At 37.4% G+C, this 24,505-nt stretch overlaps 1 protein-coding gene across 11 annotated transcripts in view; it reads left to right on the top strand.

Moving 5' to 3' along the window:
- Positions 1-24,505, top strand: part of CHD9 (chromodomain helicase DNA binding protein 9) — a 230,587-nt gene that overhangs the window by 183,087 nt on the left and 22,995 nt on the right. For all 11 annotated transcript variants that reach the window (XM_058674690.1, XM_058674693.1, XM_058674689.1 and 8 more), the window contains 10 exons: positions 4,719-4,915; positions 5,254-5,453; positions 9,147-9,306; positions 9,743-9,832; positions 15,795-15,898; positions 16,400-16,517; positions 17,038-17,095; positions 19,572-19,614; positions 20,638-20,857; positions 21,852-22,054. In XM_058674690.1, coding sequence (XP_058530673.1) covers positions 4,719-4,915; positions 5,254-5,453; positions 9,147-9,306; positions 9,743-9,832; positions 15,795-15,898; positions 16,400-16,517; positions 17,038-17,095; positions 19,572-19,614; positions 20,638-20,857; positions 21,852-22,054 — 1,393 coding nt within the window. The remainder of the gene's footprint in view (positions 1-4,718; positions 4,916-5,253; positions 5,454-9,146; positions 9,307-9,742; positions 9,833-15,794; positions 15,899-16,399; positions 16,518-17,037; positions 17,096-19,571; positions 19,615-20,637; positions 20,858-21,851; positions 22,055-24,505) is intronic.

Genomic DNA, 24,505 nt, shown 5'->3' with positions numbered 1-24,505 from the left:
TTGCAAAGAAAGTTTGCTTTTGGTTATAATTTACATTATTGTAATTATAATGTATTTTTAATTATTTATTTTTGTTGGAAAGTCAGATATACAGAGAGGAGGAGAGACAGAGAGGAAGATCTTCCGTCCAATCATTCACTCCCCAAGTGACCACAATGACTGGAGCTGAGCGAGTTCAAAGCCAGGATCCCAGAACTTCTTCCGCATGTCCCATACAGGTGCAGGATCCCAAAGCTTTGGGATGTCCTCTACTACTTTCCCAGGCCACAAGCAGGGAGCTGAATGGGCTGCCAGGATATGAACCGTCACCCATATGGCATCCCAGCAAGTGCAAGGCGAGGACTTCACCTGCTATGCTACAGTGCTGAGATCCTGTCATGGATTTTATATGGGTTCCAATCATGAGTCTTTTTGCTATTTGCTCTTTAACTGTTTTCTTGGTATCAGAACCCTCCAGTAATGATCCAGTAAAATATGGAGACAGAAAAGAAATTAAGAAAGTGCGATTTTAAATTATTTTCTTCTGATTTCCTTTGTAGCTCAGGAAGTACCAAAAAGCTAAATTAGAATTCATCAAACATACTTATAGTATATCTGTTTAGCATGATCTGTTTACTTATCTGAATAAATCTAAAGCAATCAGTGTTTGTGACTGCTAACATCTAAATGATTAAAAGGACTTGTGTATGAAACATTGCTGGGAATTCCTTTGACAGGCGCTTCAGTTGTAAATCTTTACTGTTAGGAATGACACCATTTCCAACCATAATCATTATTACTTAATACGGCTTAGAAGTATACACAATTCTGTTTGAGAGAAATAAATTTTGATAGGTACTTATGAAAAATAATTGCTTGTGTATGACGTGTTCATATACCTAAAAAGTCAGTGAAACCTGGGCCCGGCACAGTAGCCTAGTGGCTAGTCTTCACCTTCTGTGTGCCAGGATCCCATATGGGCACCGGTTCGGGTCCCCAGCGGCCCCACTTCCCATCCAGCTCCCTGTTTGTGGCCTGGGAAAGCAATCGAGGATGACCGAAGGCCTTAGGACCCTGTACCCTCATGGGAGACCCAGAAGAGTCTCCTGGCTTCGAACTGGCTCAGCCCCAGCCGTTGCAGCCACTTGGGAAGTGAATCAGCAGACAGAAGTTCTTCCTCTCTGTCTCTCCTCCTCTCTGTAAATCTGACTTTGCATAAAAATAAAGAAGTCTTGAAAGAAAAAGTCAGTGGAATGTGCAAAAACACTATAAACTTCCCAGATGAGCTCAGTGAGTTAACTGCACAGAAGGTAAGTGTTCTCTTCAGGCTGCATGGCCTCAGTACTGTCAGAAATAGAAAACATAATGAAGCCATCTCTCCACAGGAAGAACATGCAGAACCTGGAGTGTTTATGAGTTCTGTAACCTGGAATTTGGGTGGGAAATTTGTCATTTAGAATGGGGAAATTATATTTTAAACATCATTACAGTTTATAGTCATAGAAGTTAGAACTGAAGAAAGCAAATCCTTTTTTCGTATAGCTAGACAAATTGGGCTTAAAATTGCCTTGGTAGTCTATTTAATGCTGCCTAGCTCATCTGTCCTGCATCACGAAGAATGGATAATACTCATGAAATATATTGATGATTAATAAAGCATTTTTCATTGTAGCAACCGCATAGAAATTATATATCCATGTTTTCTTCACATTAAAAGAACTTCTTAATAGGTAGTTAAATAATATTTAAAATATTATCTGATTTTCCAACAGTATATATTGATCACACACACACTTGCAGGCATCATTACTATGTTATAGATAAGTTGAACACAATGCAGCCATCTGCTGCTCTGGAGCTTACATTCTGATTAGTGAGACAGCAGTCAACACATATGTGGTGGAGTGAAGGAAACAAAACAATCAAATGGTTGATACAGAAGGAGCAAAGATTGAGTAAAATGACTAAGGGATACCACTCTGAGCTGACATTTGTAGTGAGACTTGAGTATGGAAAAAATGTCGATTTAAGGTGAAGAGTTTTTGAGGCAAGGAGACTGGCATTGAATCATTGGTTGAGTAGTGTGTTTAGAAACAATAGGACATTTTGGCAGAATGTAGTGCGTGATAATAGGTGAGATCAGAAACTGTAGACATGGATCAGAACAACAGGACCTTTCAGATCATCTACTGACAAGATTTTATCAATAAATTTTAGTACACATATAGTCATTTAATATTGTGTAATATTTTATAATTTCTATTTAAGTAAAATTTTTGAAAACAAAGCACAATGAAGACATGTGTTCAAGTATCAAAATATATTAATATATTATAAAATAACTAATTAATTTAGTATGCTATTGATAAATAAAACAAAGCTAAGGATAGAAAAGGTCAACTTTAATTTGGAAATAGTATTAGAGAAAAAGTAAAACGTGATTTGAATATCAAGTTATTAAAGGACTTAAGCAGTATACCAAATAAACACTGGTTTGTAGTAAAATGTTTTTATATATTTTTAATGAAAGCGTGAAATGTAAAAGAAACTAAATTTTTTGTAAAATATATTGTGGATAAAAGTAAATTGGAAAGGAAATGATTTGTATGTGCAATTACATAAAGTTTTAAAGTAATGTAAAAGTTAAATTGCAGTCAGATTCGTAAGGCTATTTGTTGTAAATACACTTTAAAGTTAGTTTCCTTTGGAGCAAGTGCCGTGGTACAGTGTGTTAAACTTGCACTATGAATCCCAGTATCCCATATTGAAATGCCCACTCTAGTCCTGCCTGCTCTGTTTCCCATTAAGCTCCCTGCTAATTCACTTATCTGGGAGGCAGCAGATGATCCCTCAAGGACTTGTTCCTGCCACACAGGTGGGGAATCCAGCTGGAATTCCTGGCCTGTGGCTTTAGCATGGCCCATCCTGGGCTTTTGAGGACTTCTAGGGAGTGAACCAGCAGATGGAAGATGTGTATTTAACTTTACTTTCAAGTAAATTAATCGCTTTCTTAAAAAGAAAGTCAATTTTTTTAAAAATAAAAAGCTAATGTAAGCTAGTAAGACTGTTGTCAAATCTCAAACGATTATATGAAAAAGACATTTAAAAATTTACTTAAGAAAAATGCAGTTATTTGTTAAAGACACTGGGAAAAGAGGAGGGAGACAATTCTTTTCTGCAAAAGAGTTCCAATTAATAAATACAGGAAAAATCAAGAACACAGAAAATTATCATTAATCCGCTATAGTAATAATTATGACAGACAAGATTCATCAATGAATTCTAAAATAAGTAGATGAAAATTTAAGAAAAAAAATCTATGAATTCTCATGTGTGGCTTTTAAAATAGTGATTACTTTCAAAAAAGAAACAGCTATACGGGGGAAAAGCCTGACAAAAGTTCACATTACCTGTAACAAGACGCAGTGGCGTCATGTACGCCTTCAGATACAATGCTCTGAGTACCTGCTGTGTCATGTGCCCAGGCCAGACCATGAGGTCTGGTCCCTACTCCTCTCTCACTCTGTTCCTTTCTGCATGGCACTTGACTATTTCCTAATCATCTGATGCCACTTCAGGCCGCTTGTTCTTTGCTCTCTCTATAATGCTAATTCCTCTCTGACTGCCTGGCAAACTACTTCTAACTCTTCAAGAACTCTTCTCTAGTAGATTTAACTGCGTTCCTTTGGATACATTGTATGTCATAGAATATTTTATCCTAAAGAGTGTTTCAGTTGTACGCTTACTGTGAACTCTTAATGGACAGGAGTTATCTAAATATCTACAGTCCACAGCATAGTGCTTCCCTTAGAGAAGTTTTCACATAAGGTAGAAAAATGTGTCAATTTCAGTTGTTTTGAAGGAATTAAACCTAGCTGAACATAATGACATACACTTACTACTGTGGTTCTTGCTTATTGGTATAACTCCTTAGAAAGCATTGACACCTCTCTATATGTGTAGAATATTAATAACCTTTGATTAATGTTTTCATCCCTGGATATTTCTTTTATATATAATATATATTCTTACATATATTATATATATATTTAGGATAAACTTAGATAACAAAGATTTACTTTAGCATTATTTATTGCAAAATTTGAAAATAATTAGATTATGCAAAGAAAATTATGAGATAGAATCTCAGCTAAAAATCCATGTTACAAACAGGTGTTTGACCTCACAGTTAAAGGTGCCTGCAGCCTATATCAAGGTGCCTGGATTTGATATCAAGATCCACTCCTGAATCCAGATTCCTACTAATGCAGGAGATGGCTATGGTGATGGCAAAAGCACTTGGCTCCCTGCAACCCACACAGGAGACATGGATTGAGTTTCTAACCCTGCCTTAAGCCCATAGCTTAAGCAAAATTGTTTTAAGTGTTTTGCAATGAATTAATGGATGAGAATTTTTTGTCTCTGCCTCTGAGATGACAAAAATTTTAAATACATGTGTTTCATAATTACAGAAATATAGTTATTTTTGGTAATAAAGAAGTGGATTATTGCCAGACCCATAAAACTTTACAAAACATAAAATCAATGTTATGTGTCTGGCAGTAAGATTTTTAAACAAATATTTTAAAATGTCGATCTGGTAGATTGTTGGAATTGTTAGTAAACGCTTTGGTTTTGGTGTTCTGTAATTCTGTTTGTGCACTGTACAAGGTGAAAATGTGAAACTGTTCTAACAAAAACTAAAAAGAATATCAAATAATAGCTGTTAAATTTTACAGAATAGCTTGGTTATTGACACCCCAAGAATCCGAAAGCAAACAAGACCCTTCAGTGCCACAAAAGCTGAATTGGCTGAATTATCGGAGGCAGAAAGTGAAGGAGAGGAGAAGCCCAAGCTCAGGAGGCCCTGTGACCGTTCCAACGGTTATGGAAGAACCGAGTGCTTTAGGGTGGAGAAGAACCTACTGGTCTACGGGTAAAATACTGTTGTCATGTTTGAGTAGTCCAATGGAGAAGTTGGGAACTTAATTAAAATGTCCTTTTCTTGTTTTCTTTTTTTTTTTTTAATAAGTTTTGAATTTTATGATACAATTTGAGAACAGGGGTAGGGAGGATTCCCAGACTAAAATGTGTTTTTCAAGTACCTGCAATTCTGTGTTTAACATTTACTTAATAGAATGATGGGATAGATATACTTAGATATTTAAATAGAAATGTCAGCATTCCTATTTTCAGTTTTTTATCTTGTGATACTGAGTGGATAATGATTTCCTCCAGAATTAAATCATGTCACACTATGTCTCTCTTAACCAGGTGGGGCCGGTGGAGGGAAATTCTGTCTCATGGCCGTTTTAAAAGGCAGCTCAATGAGCATGATGTAGAAATAATTTGCCGCGCCCTCTTAGCATATTGCCTTGTTCATTACCGAGGAGATGAGAAAATTAAGGGTTTCATATGGGACCTTATTACTCCAACTGAAGACGGGCAGACAAGAGAATTACAAAATCACCTAGGTAATATTATTCTTTTACAGTGTATTTTTAGTTATGTGATACTTAACATTTGTTTCTATTGAAATGTTAAGACATTACAGAGAATATTAAAGAATCTTAACTTTTATTTGCAAGTTCCTGCTTTTAAAAATACCTTACTTTGAGTTTGTTGCATTTTACACAATAGGTAGATTGTAAACCAAATAGGTTTCAATTTACAAATCAACTGTTAACCCAGCAATTTGTCTCAGATGTTTTGTTTGTTTTTACAATTTGTTTATTTTGTGACTGGGTGTGACTCAACAGGCTGATTTTTCCACCCTTAAGCACCAGCATCCCATTTAGATGCCAGTTCCTGTTCCAGCTGCTCCATCTCCAATCCAGTTCCCTGCTTATATGCTAAGAAAGCAACAGAGGATGGTCCAAGTCTTTGGGACCCAGAGGAAGACCCCTGGCTCTATCCTTCTGATTGGGTCAGTTGTGGCCTTTGGCCACCATCTGGGAAAGCAACAGTGGATGAAGAATTTATCTCTCCTTCTGTTGATATATCTGCCTTTAAAATAAAAATAAAGAAATCTTAAACTAATTTCTTGAAAGTACAGAGAAGCAAAGTGCCCACGTCCTCCAGGGTTGGCACGTGTGGATAGTTCCTGTGTCGTTGCTGTTGTAAATAGTGCTGCAGTGAACCAGAAGATGTAGACATCTTCTGGCCATTCTGATTTCAGGGCCTCTTGAGATCCTTCTGTTTAGGGAAGGCCTGTGACAGCATGACCCTCAGCTTCTTGCTCTTTGCTCACTCACACTCGGTCACTCTCTCATGATTTTTCTGTTTTTAAATAAACAGTATCCCTCATCCCACAAAGCTTCTGACTACCACCTAAAACAGTCCTTTCCTTTCCCTACTATTGACGGAAACAGAAACAAATTTTGGTAGCTGGAAGAAAAGTAGATTAGTGGTTAATAACTTGAATGAGAAGGCTGAATCCTAAGATCAGCCTTTGAGTAAGGCAAGAATCAAACTTTTCTTTCACAGATTTTCCTAATGAAATGGAATTTTTAATGTCAGGAACCTCAGTATGGAAGGATCAAGGCTTTAAAGCTATGTAACTGACAGTAAAAATGCTAAATACCCTTTTCAATTCCATATAACAGAAAGAAAACAGAAAACTTATTTCCTACATGGAGGGGGAGCAGGGGTAGGGGAGATTTTCTGTCTGTTATTTCACTCTCTGGTTGGCAGCATCTCCAGAACCGGGCCAAGCTGAAGGCAGGAGCTTCCTGCAGGTCTTTCAGGTGGGTGGTAGGCACCCCAAGCACTTAGGCCTACCTGTTGCTTTTCCCACACATGAGTTGGGAGACCGAAGTGAAACACAATGCTGACCCCAGATCTGTCATTCTTAAACGTGAACGAATCAATCATGGATTGTCAAACCTATAAGAAAGGTCTTTGTAAAATGATAATAATAATAAGAAGAAGAAGAAGTAAAATTTTAAAAAAAGAAAGGTCTTTGGCATAAAGGTTAAAGACCAAAAACAAATTGTTAAAAGGAACTTGGAGGAAACAAGGATGACAAAACGAAAAGCACCAATTAATCTTTGACAGGAGAACTGATGATAATCCAGGGGAAATTTCCAGTGTATCATCAAGTGTTGTTGGGACAATTAGATGGCAGCCAGCAGAAGTAAGAAACAAGACCCCTTATCCGTCAGCTCATACAAAAATCAGCTCTAAATGGATCAAGGAACTCCATCTGCACCGAGAAACCATCAGACTGTTAGAGAAAAACATAGGAAGCACTCTTCAAGGTATAGGAATTGGAAAAGACTTCTTAAAAAATCACTGAAAGCACAGGCAGTCAAAGCCAAAATGAAAAATGAGACTACATAAAACTAAGAAGCTTCTGTACCATAAAGAAAACAATCAACAAAGTGAAGAAGCAACCAACAGAATGGGAGAAAATCTTTGCACACTGCACAACTGATAGAGGACTGATGCCAGTATTTACAAAGGGCTTCAGAAACTCAGAAATTCCTGTGAAGAAATGGATGAAGGAAATGAACATTTTTCAAAAGAACAAATTCAAATGGCTAATAGACATGAAAGAATGCTCAGGCTGTCTAGGTGTTTGAGAAATACAAATGAAAACCACATTGAGGTTCCACCTAACTGCAGTGAGAATGGTCTGCAGTCAAAACTTTAACAACACCTGCTGGCATAGGTATGTGAAGAAAGGTACCCTTCTTCACTGCCGGTGGGAGTGGTTGCACTATGGAAGTCAGTCTGGACAGTGCTGAGAGAACTGAAAATAGACCTGCCGTATGACCCAGCTGTCCCACTTCCGGGAATATAGCCAAAGGAAACGAGATCTGCATATGAGAAAGGGATCTGTAATCCTGTATTTACAGCAGTACTCTATAATAGCAAAGACATGGAAACAACTCAGATGCCCATCAAGAGGAGTGGATAGAGACTGGTACATCTCCATGGAATACTTACTCAGCCATTAAAAAGAATGAAATTTCACCATTTGCAACCAAAGGGTCCCAGCTAGAAACCAGCGTGTTCAGTGAAAGAAGTCAATCCCCAAAGGACAGATATCATGTGTTCTAAGGCAACTTCCTTGCAAAATACAGGACCAATAGCCCTTTTAATACTGTTTTTGCTGCATCTCATGGGCCTTGATATTTTTGTTTTTATTTTGATTTCTTCAGAATAGTGTTTCTTTCCTCTTATTTGTCACAGACTCATAGACCTACAGCAACATCATTTTCTCCAAGAAAGTTTTTGATTTTCGTTTCTTTAGCAGCATATGGGTCATTCAGTAGCATGTTATTAGCTTCATGGCATTGTAAATTTTGTACTTTTCCTGTTGATTTTTTTTATGGCTTCTCATTTAAGAGAATGTATAGTAACTGTGTAATAGAGACACATATGCAGATGTAAAGATACAATGCAGTATGCATCTCTACTTCCCAATCAAAAATGGACTTCCAATAAAACTGTTAAATATAGCTTGACAATAGGATGCTGGACTCTCTGCCGTTGTCCAAACTTGGAATGTCAGGATACATTTAAATGGCAAAATGATGGACTTATGATTATTTAGGAAGAACTGTGCTATTGTAATAATATAGGGGAAACCAGTTGGGCAGGGGGAAGGGATATTGAAACTGTGTAAGGGAAATCCCAGAGTCAATGGAACTGTATCATTAAAAAAAAAAAAAAAAACTGAGCAAGCTTGGAATATTTGAATTTAAAAAGTAGAATATATTTTTGAGTTATCACGACAGAAATCTCAAGGAAGTAAAAAAAATGTAGCTGTCTTGAACAGGCACCCATATGACTAATTTAATCAATAATCTGATAAAATGGATGTTGAAAAGCAAGGTGATACAATATGCAAGGTAGGATGTTGAAAAGCAAGGTGATACAATATGCAAGGTAACTGGGGAAGTTAATCCTTGTTCTTATACTTGGAAATTGTAATCCATTTTGTAACAAAAAAGAATTATTTTGAGATAACATTGTTAAGTATTTGGGAGGGAATTGTGTGTAAACCATCACATTGGGTCATTGTTACCAGCAGTATTTTAAAGTTGTGTGTAACCTGTACAGTCAAAGTCTCCAAAATTACTTGGATTGAGGGAGTTTTTTATCTTTCAGATTTTTATATAAACTATTTCTTATTTTACATATCCTTGTCATCCTAACAGGCCTGTCAGCTCCTGTACCCAGGGGTCGAAAAGGAAAAAAAGTAAAGACACAAACAAGTTCTTTTGATATACAAAAAGCAGAATGGCTTCGAAAATATAACCCTGAGCAGCTACTTCAAGATGAAGGCTACAAAAAGCATATAAAACACCATTGTAATAAGTAGGTAGTAGGATGGATATTTTTAACACGCTGCTTTAACCATTTACCTTTCTAAGTTTATTCACAGTCTTAAGACATGCTAATTTTGAGAACAGAAGCAGCTCAGTCCAAGACCAGTCCTAATCTTAATCTTCCATGATATCTCTCAAAGAATAATAATCCCTCTTGTGTCACCATTCTCACCAACAGATACATCAAAGTGGCCTTTTCATGAACTCATAACTTTTTTTTCAACTCATTGTATCTTACTTGGAATTTAGAATCAATAATTGTGAAGATATTAAAGGAAACTTTTATCTATTTGATAATAACAAGATTTATCTAATCATAAATAATGATTTCATAGTAAAAATCTTTCAGATTCCTTTATGATTTTAAAATGTTTTAGTGATTAATATTTTTCCACCTTTTGAATTGGTGTTTTCGTTATTTCCAGGGTTTTGCTTCGTGTGAGAATGTTGTATTATTTAAAGCAAGAAGTCATTGGAAGTGAGTGTCAGAAGGTGTTTGATGGAGTTGATGCAAGGTAAATCAAATAATGTATGAATTTTTTTAGCAACATGATGATACGAAAACTATATGACCAAAAAATTGTATTTTAGTTGTCTCCTTAATGAAATTCCCAAGAATTCTCATATTCTGAATTCACAAGAAAATCTCAGAGTGCTTGATTGAAGTCCGGCTGTCATGCTTCCAGTCCAGCTTTCTGCTAAGGCTCTCGGATTCCTGAATCCAAACAGGAGACCTGGGAGGAGGTCCTGGCTCTCGCCGCCCGTAACAGAAGCCCACTGCTCCACTTGCTATTCTCAGCAACTGATACTCTGTTCATTTGTAGAAAAAGAATAAGCAAGCCAACAAACTAGATTTCTTTCAGTTTCACACCACCAACACTTTATTTTTTCTAAATGTTGTTCTTCCTTCTTTTTATCATGAATGAGGTCCTATGGCAGTTGACGTCTGTATCCACATACAATCCGTCTGAAACCTGATAGCTCAGTTCCTTGATCTTAATCTACAGTCATTTTTTTCTTTTTTAGGTAGGAGAGGTAAGTTGGTTGGTTGTTAGATTGACTGACTGACTGACTTGAAAGAATGATTTCACATCTGCTAGTTCACTTCTCAAGTACCCACATTAATTAGGACTGGAATGCCCTGAAGTCAGTTGCCAGAAACTGCGCACTTCTGCCATGTAGGCAACGGGAACCCAAGTACTTGGGCCATCATCTGCTGCCCTGCCGGGCCAACTAAATCAGAAAGCTCTGGTGTCATGATCCAGCTTAACCCAGCATACCACAGTGCCTGCCCCAGTCATGTTTGTTTTTTCCTGACCACATTCACTTGGTTATAGACTTGATTTAGCCATCATCCAGAGCAACATTACTTGTTTTTTTTTTTTTATCAGCATCTCCTTATGTACAATTCATTTAATTTGGAAACCTCTTGTCATAATTTTCTAATCTCATCCAGATGTCCCCACATTTTATCACTTATTCAGTTGCCTTCACCATTTTGATGTCCCCTCTTTTCTCATTATTCAAAGCTAGTTTCTAAAGTCGTGCATTCATTAACCAGATTAATTAACTCCCTTGCCCTTCCTTTTTTTTACTGCATACCAGTGACAACCTCAACTCAAACCCAAACACCCATTTCCTTCTTGCCTGTACCTCTAAGTAGATAAAATCAATGCTTATTTACCTGGCTGTTGTGGTAGAGTGCATGTTAGCATCTCGTTTGGATACCAGTACAAGTCCTAGCTGCTCCATTTCTGATCCAGCTCCCTGCTGTTACGCACCTGGGAAAGCCAAGGAAAACGACCCAGGTGCTTGGGGCTCAAATCTCACATGGGAAACACAGAAGAAACGCCTACCTGCCTGCCTGCCTGCTGGCTTGAGTCTAGTCTAGCCTGGTTGTTACAACCATTTAGGGAGTGAACCAGCAGATGAAAGAAGTCTCCTTCTCTGTAGCTCTGCCTTCCAAATAAAAAATGAATACTTTTTTTTTTTTAATTTCAGAGCTTAAAAAATTATGAGCATAAATCTCAAAAGAGTTAAACACAGACTGTTAAACACTGTACCAAATAGCATTGCTTTCCTAGTTAAGAGAACTGTTTTGTGTCTCATAGTTCTTTTCTGCCCTCTCCAATAATGAACTTACTGCATGCTTAACAAACAAAAATAGACGTAGATAAGAGCTACTTTCAGTTCTACTTGCAGATGTGTCTTCCTGTTATTCTTTTAAGGATATATTATATATGGCTGCCTTGCTAAGACATTCTGTACCATAGAACTTGTCTCTTCCTGACCAGCCTTTTATTTTTTTTTTTTAAGATTTATTTATTGTTGGAAAGGCAGAGAGGAAGATCTTCCATCTGTCGATTCACTTCCCAAATGGCAGCAACAGCCAGAGCTGAGCTGATCCAAAGCCAGGAGCTTCTTCCAGAGCTCCCACGCAGGTGCAGGGTCCCAAGGCTTTGGGTTGTCCTCAATTTCTTTCCCAAGCCATAAGCAGGGAGTTGGATGGGAAGTGGGGCTGCCAGGATTACAACTGTTGCTCGTATGGGATCCCAGTGTGTGCAAGGCGAGGACTTTAGCTGCTAGGCTGCTGTGCCGAACTCTCTACCTGACCCTTTAACATTGTTCCTGTGGTAATCCCTTTTCTTTCATAAGATACTATTTTTTTCCTACTTTACTGGATTTTTTTTTCCTGACATATATCTGTACCTTAATATCATTTACTTTAAAAAGAAAGGAACAGAAACTCCCTTAATATACATTCTACCACTCCATTTGTTTCACCCCTCCATTACAATCACTTCTTTGCATTTTGATTCCAGTTCATCTAGTCTCGTTGCAGAGGTCTTTACCATGTCCACTAGCTTACACTGTGATCAGTCCATTTATATAGGCGTCCATGCTGCAGCACTTGGAAGTCGCTTGTCTTGTATGCATTTCACTGTCGTGTTTTGCACTCTCTCCTTTTCATTCTCCTTTCCTCTTAGTGCTTTAATAGATCTCTAAGCACTGACTTCATCAAGAATTTAGCCCTTGGCTCTCTTACTTACATGCTCTTATACTTACTTGTACAGTTTCCTCATACCTAGTGGTATTTATAAACTGATAAATTTACATATTCATTCTAGGTGCTTTTCCCCTAAATTTGAAGGTGAAAGTCCACTATCTCCTACGATGTTCACTTAAAAGCCAAATCGACTCTTCCAAATCGACTCTTCCAAATGTTTCTCCAAACTTCCTGTTTCCTCTTCCCACATACAAATCTTGTTTGTTTTAGTAAGTGCAAATTGTTCTGGTGTTATTCTAGATCCCCAGGCAAACCTCTTAACCAGATACAAAGGAAAGTGTCACTATCTCTGCTGTGATTATCCTAGATAAACCTGGGTACCTGCCCTGCTAGTCTGCTGCTGTTTCCTTGCTCCAAGGCTCACTCCTGGTCCAGATACTGTTTTTTCAGATCCCTCGCAGAATAATTCCTCAGGCAGTTTGTCTCTCAACTCAGAGTATTTCTGTCTGGGAAAGGCCTTCTTTGCCTAGCACAGCTGAAATGCCTAACCAGTCACTTGCTATTTATTCATTCTGCCCATTACTGTGGGAAAATTCTGCTTATTTATGTTTGCCTTTTCTGCCTTGCATTGCAGTTAAAACTACTTGAGGATAAGTATACCATCCATTTTTTTTTTTTTAAAGATTTATTTTATTTTTATTACAAAGTCAGATATACTGAGAGGAGGAGAGACAGAGAGGAAGTGGAGCCACCAGGATTAGAACCAGTGGCCATATGGGATCAAGGCGAGGACCTTAGCCACTAGGCCACACTGCCGAGCCCTATACCATCCATTTTTACTGCTCATTGTGTTCCCAGCCCCTAAAGTCCTGGACATGTTAGGTTACTCAGTAAATATTTAATAATTGATGACTACTTTACCTTGACCTGTGTTCAACAGTTTGGAATTTCCCAAGGACTGTATCTGTGGCTCATCCCCACATTTTCCTCTCCAGTTTATTTCCCTTTCTGGCTTCTTATTTGAATTTAACACATTTGCGTCTCCATCACCTTAGAGTACCCACACACACAGTAGAAGCTTAACGATTTCTGATCCGATAGTTGTCAAATTTTTGTATTATTACTGTTTTTCATTTAAGAGTAAAAATTTTTTTTTGTATATAAAAACTTATTTATTTGAAATGCAGAGTTACAGAGAGAAGAAAGAGAGATTAGCCATCCTGAGTTATTTCCCTCATGGCCCCAACAGCCAGGGTTAGAGCAGGAGCCAAGAGCTTCCTCCAGGTCTCCCATGAGAGGGGCAAGGACCCAAGCACATAGGGCCAGCCTCTGCTCTTCCTTTCCAAGGCCATCGCAGGTAGCTAGATCAGAAGAAGGGCAGCCAGATGTCTTTCTAACCCTTGTCTCTTTTCTGAACGTCAAATTCACATTTCTCAGTTTGCTGTAATTAATTACTCTCTCCTTTAGGCTTTTGTATTCCTGCTGGGTCATTTCTTTTCTAATTTCCCTCCATTCTCCTTCTTTTTCTCTGCTGACATTCACTCAATTTTTTGATCTCTGAAGTCCTTGTTTACCACTACCCATAATATACTTTCTTAGCAATAGCATTCATTATACAGTCTTATAGATATCTCTTTACAAAGGCCAGGGTATGTCTGTTTTAATTCATTATTCCCATTTTCTGCCTGTAATCAATATTGCTTAAATATTTAGAATGAATGACATAGCCTTATAATGTTAAAGTTTTATGCAGAACGTGGCACATGATGTGTGTTGTTAAAAATAGAAATCAGCAATAGGCGTTCATCCACCTTATTATATTATTTGCCCTAGTAATTCGCTAATACCGAGCGTGCATGCAACACTTATATTTTAGCCATGCAATGATAGCTTTTCCCTCGTTACCAACTAGATGATACTCACAGTGTTTTGAGTTTCAGTGCCACCTTGTGGTTGGCAAGTGCAACTCTTTTGCCCACTCCTTCCTGTCACTGATGTCCTTTTATCTTTTCCTAAATGTTTATTTGGTACTTCTTTTCACCTACTTAAATGGCAGTCAAAGAGAGGAGGTATCTTCCAACTGCTTGTTCTCTACCCAAATGTACATCACAACCAGGGCTGGGTCAGACCGAAGCTAGGAGCATGCAGTTCCATCCAGGTCAGCTACATGTGTGACAGTGGCCACAGCACTGAGTTGACCCCCTGCTAGGAGGCACTGACAAGAATAATGGATTGACAGAAGAGTATTTGGAACTTAAACCAACATTCCAGTGCAGAGTGTGGGTGGCCGCAAAGTGCTAGCTTAACCTGTTGAGCCGTAACACCACACCTTACCCTTTTCATCTTCTGTTATCTTTGAATGCTAATGCTTTGTTTAATCCTAGTTAGATACTTGATCATAAATAAATTCCTCCTTTAACTGTGTTTCTCTTCATCTTTTTTTTGCCATTTTATTAGAAAATCATCTTATCCTTTCCTCTGTTTTTCTGTAGAGAGCTAAAGAGTTATTTCAGTTGTTAGTATTTTTCATGTCTTTTTCATTGCCATTCTCTTTTGTTTCTACTATATTTGTAGGTCTTTTAAAGGTTTATGTATTTATTTGAAAGACAGAGTTACAGAGACAGAGAGATATAAATAAGTTTCAAGTGGCTGCAACAGCCAGGACAGGACTAGGCCAAAGCCAAAAGCCAGCGGCTTCTTCCTGGTGTCCTAAGTGTTGCACGGACCCAGTCAAGACTAGGACCATTCACTGCATCCCTGGGGTGTTAGCAGGGTGCTGGATCCAAAGTGGAATGACAGGACTCAGATCAGGACCAGTATGGTACTGCTTGAGCGGTCTTGATAGTTCTGAGATCTGGCATCGTTGCACCAGGGCTGAGAAAATCTTCCTGGGGTCTATCGTCTGACCAGGTCTATTTCGTGTATCTACTGGATATTATCATTTTGTAATTAAAATATATACATTTAGCATAAAAAATAATACATCAGATGATTCAATTGAATTATGAATAAAAAAAGTTTCCAATTTCACTGTGATTTTCTTGGCAGGTTGTAGTCTAGAAAAGACATGAGTTCTGCTGTTAAAGCAATTCATTTACTTTTTTGGGCTTCAGTCTATTCGTATCCAAAATGAAATACTTGAAGCAGATGACTTTTGCCAGGTTTTTTCTAACGTAGACTATTTTCTGATAGAACCCCGTTAATACCATAAGTACAAGAGATCAGTAGAAATTATATGATTCCTTATTAGAATGGCTAAAACTCAGCATGTTGTTGAGCTTAATAATGTTAGTTAACTGTAAGGCATCTGTGATATTATGTCAGGTTCTAATTTTAATCGGTGGTAGTTTGCAAAATCAATAAAAATCTAAACCCCTTATAAAATAAGCCACAGAGTTTTAAAAGCTAGGCAGAATTCTGCTTGCTTTCTGACTTGTATATAATCATCCATAATATCTTTTTCTTTTAAGTGACATTGATGTTTGGGTACCTGAACCAGACCACTCAGAAGTTCCTGCTGAGTGGTGGGACTTTGATGCTGATAAGTCCCTCCTTATTGGTGTTTTTAAACATGGTAAGTAAGAAATAGGGCAGGTGGATGGGGTCCTCTTCTCCACATATTGTAATTCAGCTCATTCTTAATCTATTGATTTATTGATTCTTATGTATTAATTCTTAATTTATTGAACTTCATTTTAGTAATGCGCATACTATGTAAACTATGTTAAATTAGACTACTGAGCTGTGTTACTGAATTTCTCAGTGGAGAGGAACATGGGTGACCTGAACCCTCCTGAATATAAATTTCATATAACTTTTATCTCACAGGAAGAATTTGCATGTGAAATACGTGTGTCTGCATTCAGATTTTCCTATTAACTATTACACCAACTTTTTATCTGCATATTACTGTATCATGCAGTGTTTGTGATAATGTGTAGAAAATATACTTTTGAGCTGTATCATCTTAATATATGGTCCCTTTAGTCCTTGAGTATCACAACAGTGAAGCATGCTTCTATTTATATATTTTTGTTCTCATCTTTTATACTTTTATAATTGGTGATGCTTTCAGGTTACGAAAAATACAACACTATCCGAGCAGACCCAGCATTATGCTTCTTGGAAAGAGTGGGAAAACCTGATGACAAAGCCGTGGCTGCCGAACAGAGAGCAAATGATTATATGGATGGGTAGGTGCATTTCAGAGTCCTGAGCACTCCATGCATCTCTGTTCAACATCTGTATGTCCTGTCAGTAGTGTTTATCTCTAAGTAACATAGCCAAACGATGATTGGAGTTTATGCCCTAGAAAAGCTGCTAATATTCCAATAAGGTAACGCTTAACCAATAGAACTGAACTAGTACGAGGGCAAGAGGGAAAATGAGGGAAGAAGATTACAAATTTATAGAAATATGGTATTATCTGTTATCCTAGTTATAAAGCCAGGCACAAAAGGAAAGGAGAAATCATGTTGAAGTTAATAGCAGTACATTTAAAAGTGAACTTGGGTTTAAATGGATAGGAACTAGCTTTTTTTCTCAGTTGCCATAAGGTAGGTTTTTGGTGTGAATTAGTCTCCTGTAGCTAGACAACAATTTGACCCTTAAGACACTGAAAAATCCTTCTAACAAGACTCAGGATTTTTTCATTCTATCCAGAGAAATCTCAAGTCTGTTATGGTAAGTGTAATATTTGTTGATATTTTGCAGGGATGTGGAAGACCCAGAATACAAACCTGCTCCAGCCATCTTCAAAGATGACACAGAGGTATGTGATACATATTTTAAAACCTCCATTTAAATGTTCCTTGGTTTCTTTCGATTACCATTCTTTTGTCCTTCAAAAGACTAAAAGTCAGTGATCACCATGGGCTGACAAACGTCACAAAAATAAGCATTTAAATGTTTACCTGATCTCTCCAGCTTAACAAGATGGAGGCTCATTTGGACATGTGGAGGGAATGAGACTTGCCCACGTGCTTCTTAGAATTCAGAAATATCCAGGGGCAAAGTCCCAGTGAGGAATTAGATACTAAACATACACAGCAGGAAATAGAAACTGCACCTGCATGCATGTTTCCAGAGAGGAATTCTTAGGCTCATTCTGTGTGCTCTGTTTACAGGTCGATAAACAGAAGAATTGAATGAAAATCAAAACCTAGTCTATGATATGGCAATACTCTCTTAAAAAAAAGGAATTCCTAATTAGAGCCTGTAGTTTATGAGCAATGGTAAAGAACAAGCAAATTTTTCTCACCATTGTCTCTGGGTAGAAAGAATACTGTCTTCCCTGAGAATTTATAATCAAAGGCCAACCTGTTTATGGTTTGATTCTCTTTATTCACTTGAGTGATCCAGGAACCCTCAGTGTCATTTACTTGGATATTTACAGGAGCGTCTAGTACACTGAGCAAAACAACCTCAAATACTACACTAATCATGAAAGTGAAGCCTTCCGTAAAGGGAAGTCAAGTCCAAATGTCAGAATATATCAGCGACAATTTACAGCGAGTAGATTGAGCGTACAAAACAAAGAACTTAGGATAGTACATCTATTGAAGTAGAATATAAGTATAATCTTTAAGTGGTTAAAAAAACCACTGACGAAAGACGTTTTTAAGAATTGTGTGTGTGTATAAATTTAAAATTAGGAAATGCAGGTACTCATATTTAAAACTCAATAAATAATTATTGAGCTTTAAACAAAACAAATGAGAGAAGAAATTATATGGAATATTACTGAAGTGATCATGAAGGACCAGTCTAGAAAAAGAAAACACATCATAAACTGTATATGAATTATTTTTTAGTAAAAGCTGATGTTGTATACCAGGACAAGCTGCCATGTGAGACATTAACATCCTATATCAGGGCCAGAAAATGTAGCTGAGGGGTCCTGTATTGCGACACTGTAAGGGAAGCCACTGCTGGCTATTCCTTCATCCCAGCTTGGAGTGCTGGTGTGGGTCCCAGCTGCTCTGCTCTCTTCCAGCTCCCTGCTATTGCACTTGGAAGGCAGTATGACCAAAATGCTTAGGTGCCTGCCATGCAAATGAGAAACTTGGTTAGAATTTCTGGCCCCTGGCTAAGGCTTGGCTGCTGTGAATGAATCAACATCTGGTGAATGAATCAACAGATGGAAGATCACTTTTTCCCTCTGTCTTATTCACTGCCTTTCAAATCTATAATTAGAAAAAATAAAATAAAAGTAGACAGAACAGAACAGCCAGGGTTAGGCCAGGCTGAAGCAATGAGTCCAAACTCAAACCAGTTCTCCCACATGGAAAGACATTCGTAGGAAGCTGGAAGCACAAGTCAAGCTGGGAATTGAACTCAGACCCTCCAATATGGTATATGATTATCTCAAGTAGCATCTTTTGGTTTGGGGAATGTTTGTTCGAAAGAGAGAATACAAGTAAGCACTTTGTGTGCACTGCTTCATGCCTTTAGATGGCCACGACATTCAGGGCTGGGCAATGCCAGAGTCAGTGGCCAGGAGCTTCACTCATGTCTCCTGCACAGTTAACAGTGGTCCAAATACTTCAGCCACTTTCCTGTGTTCCCAGATTATTAGCAAACAGCTGGATTGAGCAGCTGCAGCACAACTCACACCTATTTGGGATACTGGTGTCAAAAGCAATGGGTTTTTCTGTTACACCTCAGCACTGATCCTATATCCTTTTGGCTTCAAAATCATCATAGAGCCTAATGCTTAGCAGTTAAGACCAGAGTGCTTGAATTTCATGCTCACCTCCAGCTCATGGCGCCAGCTTCCTGCTTTTATAGATGCTGGAGGGGACAGTGATGACTTAGGTAGCTGGGTTTTTCCACCTGTGTGGGAGGCCTGGGTTGAGTTGCCAGCTCCTGGTTTTTGCACATCCTGGCCCTGTACATATAGTAAGTGAACTAGTAGACAGAATCAATCTCTCTCTCTCTCTCTCTCTCCCTCCCTCCCTCTCTCTCTCTCCCCTCCCCCGTCCCCTTCTCCTTCTCTCCCCCTCCCCCCTTGTTAGAGTAATCATATATAAAGATCTAATCTTAGTAATTAATGACTGATTTGAAGTGTCGACAGCAAGGTATAGCATAGAATGAGAAAGGAACCATCTAAATTTTTTATTTTTGCTAAGTTAATCATTAAAATTCTATTGCAGAAATGTTCTCTTTGATAAAGAAGCTTGGTTCTGCTTTTTAGTATGTATCTTAACCCAATTCCTCTGTGACAGATTTTTATTCTCTTTTAAAAGGATGATGTGTCCTCGCCAGGAGATCTTGTTATAGCAGATGGAGGTAAATTACATTTATGCCTTTACTTTGTATTATTGTAAATTCACATTCTCATGATACTCTCAAGATCAGTAATATAATTTAATATAACTTAATGTTTCAAATGTACATAAAATTCTTGGTGAAAACCACTGTATTATTATAGGATTAAGAATTTAACAGTACTTTTAGTTATTATAAAACTGTAGTGACTGCATGAGTTGTTATGCAAAAGAGATTTTGTGAATTATTTTGGTTTGGTTGTACAAGTCAAATGTGAGATTTCAAAATTATATGTTAACTTGATAATATATTTAATTTCTTACTAGTTTCTCGTGTATATTAGCAGTCATTTTTTGTTACCCAGTTTCTCTGAAGAAAAATCTTACCTTTATTTCCTTCTGACGTCAAAATAGAACAACACTGTCACTATTGGGTACTCATCCCCACCTGACATGTGGGAGGAAGAGTCCCTCCCCCAACACAGTTAAACTAGTAATGAAGGGCCGTCTTTTGCTTAATGAGTATAGCTTGACTGTGGATTGTGTGTGATTATAATATCATATCTCAGATATACAGTTCCCATGTTCTATGAAGTAAAATAAAAAAAAGTAAAAAGTCACACTGTTGTCATACTGAACTTTCTAAAGCATAGGTTCCTCCCTATGTGAAAAAATTTAGTACAATAGTCAGCCCCTCAGGGTTGACTTTGAGTTTATTTGCAGGAGGGCACTACATGTAGTTTTATGTATTACACCTAGGAATGCAAAAACAGTAGTTTCTGTACAAAGTAACATTCCTTTGAATAAATGACATTGTGACTCCTATCATGTCATGCCCACTTTGAGTAGCTCTTGAAGTTCTGGTAATATTTTCTGGGTTTGTTGTTGTAATTGTTTTATGATGAGAACATTGCTTTCCCCCTATATACTGTGTTGGAAGAGAACAGTTCTAAAGCAGAAAGATGGTGCTGCTTTGGTTTGCTTCATTTCATATGTGTTTAGTTTTTATTACCATTATCACTGATATGAGTTGCTTTAAATGTAGATGGCCAGCTGATGGAAGGCGACAAGATTTACTGGCCTACTCAGTCAGCTCTGACCACACGTTTGAGGCGTCTCATCACTGCCTATCAGCGTACTAACAAGAACAGACAAATCCAGCAGATTCAGCCAACTTTCTCGATGCCTGCCAGTGTCACGCAGCCTCTGTATGAAGAAGCCACTCTTAATCCTAAAATGGCAGCCAAGATAGAAAGACAGCAAAGGTAAGAAAAATAGCACTAAAGGGTGTTGGGTTGTTTTTTTTTTTTTGAGGAATATGTGTATGTTTTATTGCCATGCACAAGTTTCTAAATGACTGAATTAATAATTATCTCCAATATGCTCTTTAGATTTGTCATGAAATTTAATTTTTTTTTCACAAATATTAGTTTAAAAATAAAGTAAAGCCTTAGGCATATAACCTGGCTCTATCAGCAAGAAATGTAACTAGAATTCGTATCCAGATATTGTGTTTTTCGTGATACAGAATAAAGGCGTAGGGGTTCCTTCCTCTTCCCCCACAGTGCTGTGAACGGAGGCACTGACGTGGAGGGGTGTGGTGTGCGATAATATAGTTCTCTGAAAGTCTCAGGGCCTTCAACTGGAGATTTTTGTTAGCGAGGCATCAAACATTTCATAATTCTCCCTAACTCTGTCTCACTTTGTCCCAAATACATACACAGCCATATCTTGTCGATCTGGACTACTCACCATGTCCTGCAAAAATTATTGCTACTTTCTCCTTTGCTTAATCCATGCTGTCCTCCCAACTTTAACTTTGTCCCATCTGAAATGACAATCTCTCCCTGAAGCCTCTCTTTATGGCTCAAGTCTGAACCGAGGCGTCCATTCCTCGTGCTGTCCTAAAATTCTATTTTCTATATCCTGTACAAGTGTCAAGTTTACATTGTAAATATGTTTGAACATGGTTTCTTTTTTTCTGAATGGTAGGTTCATCTGAAATTATTTTGTATCCAGTTTCTATTTTCTCACATCGTAAATATGCAAAAAACTCATTGTCTGCAAAAACAGTGCATATTAAAACTGTTGTTGTATGGATCCATGAGTTAGCTAGCATTTACGAATAAGTATTGTACGTGTTTGATAAGGTAATAAACTTGTTAAAATGTCTTGAGTTTACATTGTAGTCATAGTCATCATTAAAAATCACTTCTTTTTTAACCAACATGCCCTTTTCTTTTGTACGATTCATAATAGATGGACAAGGAGAGAAGAAGCTGACTTCTATAGAGTTGTCTCTACGTTTGGGGTAGTGTTTGATCCTGATAGGGGCCAGTTTGATTGGACAAAGTTTAGAGCTATGGCTAGGCTGCACAAGAAGACTGATGACAGTCTGGAGAAGTATTTGTATGCATTCATGTCCATGTGCCGGAGGGTTTGTCGCCTTCCTTCCAAAGAAGGTATGGAGAAAATTTGTTTTTCTCTGTTTTGGTCAAAGAAACAAAATCACTAACATTTACAAATTGTAAATAAACTATGCTTTTAAATCGTGCATTCAAGAATCCAATTACTAGTCAGATTTAGGGAAAATAGAGATATATAGTGAGTTTCAAAGAAAATAGCTATTATTTGTTGGTAGGTTTATGGTTACTTAGAGGTAGAAAATAAAAGATATCTTTTGGTAAATGCAACTTAACCTACGTGAGTCCATTTAAAAGGTACTGTGCTAACAGGATTGTTTACCTGGACATTTTACTAGAAATGAGGACTGCCCCTTTCCCTCCTACAATAAGATATCTTAGAGAATGTTGTCAAGAAGGCTCTCCACTCAGAGCTGTCTTCAGTAATGGTAGCTGGTCACAGGTGCTGATGCTTAGCTCTGGAGCTATTCTGGAATAAACTCCATTGTCTTCAAAATTCACATAAATTATCTTGTCAGCAGTTCCTCCCAATAATGACATAAGTAGTTTTTTTCTGTTTTGTTTTCTTGAATATGATTTCTAGTAGCTAAACCCTGTGGGGTGTTTCTGTTATTTCACAGTGAAAATCTGAGTAGCTTTTAAAAGACTTTAAATTTCACATAGTTTATTGGTTTCATTTCTTAACAGATGAATTATCAGTCTGTTGATTAGAGAATCCATTCACTTGATTGACAAATGAAGTAAAATATTGTCTCTTATTACGTATGGTTACAAACAGAACTTCATTTCTCTTGTATCTTGTTAATTTTCATCAGTTGTATAGTATTTTGAATGAATTACTTTTGATTCTAGAGGGGTTGTTTTTTGTTTTTTTCTTTTAAAGATTCATTACACAGTAGTGATTGAAAGGGTAAGTTTTCCTTGTTAGGAATGTGTGTGAAGTTTTACTTACTTCAGTGTTCCCCTGAATTTGTTCAGTAGTTTTCTTCAGATTTTTTTTTTTTGATGGCACCTAATGCCAAAAGAAATACCTGGAAATACTGTTGATTGAATAATGAAGTCCAAACAACTTAAGTTTTTTTGTTCTATAACCTAGTGTATGGAAATAAATATTAAAAAGTAATACTTTATTTCTTTCTAAATAATCAAAATTACCTACTAATGGGATGTGTGCAACTGGTGGACAATATATAGCTTCTTAAACCTTGGAAGTGTACACTTCAATCTTTGCTTTCTCTTAAACATTGATATTGGCATAGTAGTCCACTTTTTAAATTTTGATCTTGGTTATACTTAGCAGTAAAGTGCCGAGTTTCCATGTAAGTCTCGCCTTGCCTCTTCTAACACTAAAATCTTTCATGAATCAATATGATTATCAGACCATGAAATTTTCCAGATATCCTTTAGTTTGAGGTAATACAATGCTGTTAACTAAATATAGTCATCCCTGTGTATGTACGGAGAATTGTTCCATAACACACAGACGCTTAAAAAGGGCCAAAATTCTGAAGTCTTATGTAAAATGCTTAGCATGTACATGTAACACAGACTCATCCTCCTGTATATTTTAAGATATTTCTAATTATTTGAAATATATAATACAATATAAATGCTAAGTTTGTTATATGTATTTTTTAGGCAATCATGACAGCGTAAAAGTCTACACATGTTCATTAGAGACTTTTCCTGAATATTTTTAGTTCATAGTTTGTCTGAATGTGTCCATTACAGATATGGAGGACCAACTGTGCCAAATAGAATTTTGCCAGTGTTTCTAGAACCAATGTGGTTGTTTCATTCTAGGATCCCATATTTGTGTTCAGTTGTTCTTGCTCTTTAACCTGCAAAGTCTGTGTGAAGGCTCATGGTGTTAATATCCCTGGGAAGTTGTGTTCCCTTATTTTGTCGCATGTCCTTCTGCTTCCGTTTGCCTCGTGCTTTCAGCTGATTGATCTGAAGTTAGATACTTTGCAGAAGAAGTACAGTAGAAATATCCTCATGTCAGTCAGAATATAGTATCAGGGAGATTATGATCATGTTAGTATATCTTTTTTTTTTTAATTTGTTTATTTGAAAGTTAGACACAGAGAGAGGAAGACAGAGATCTTCCACCTGCTGGTTCATTTCCCACACGGCTGCAATAGCTAGTGCTAGAACAGGCCAAAGCCAGGGACCAAGAACTTTATCTAAGTGTCTCACCTGGTTGGCACTTGAACCATCTCCCACTGTTCTTCCAAAGCCATTTGCAGGGAGTTGAGATAGTAATGGAGCAGGCAGGACTGGAACTAGCACCCACATGTAACTGTCATCTGATCCGACTTTTTTCGGGAGCCTTATAAATTCTGCTTCTCCTCAAACTTTCACTACACCTTGATTACGGCAGTTTTTCTATGGAATTCTGCTGTAAAAGAATATTCTTTCTCACTTTTTTTTTTTAAGATTTTACTAGAAAAATAGATTCACAGAGAGGAGAGACAGGAAACTCTTGCA

This window comes from Ochotona princeps, chromosome 16, assembly GCF_030435755.1.
Source record: "Ochotona princeps isolate mOchPri1 chromosome 16, mOchPri1.hap1, whole genome shotgun sequence".
Taxonomy (NCBI): Eukaryota; Metazoa; Chordata; class Mammalia; order Lagomorpha; family Ochotonidae; genus Ochotona; species Ochotona princeps.
The sequence above is the reverse complement of the archived record's forward strand: the minus strand, read 5'-3'. Positions and strand labels throughout refer to the sequence as shown.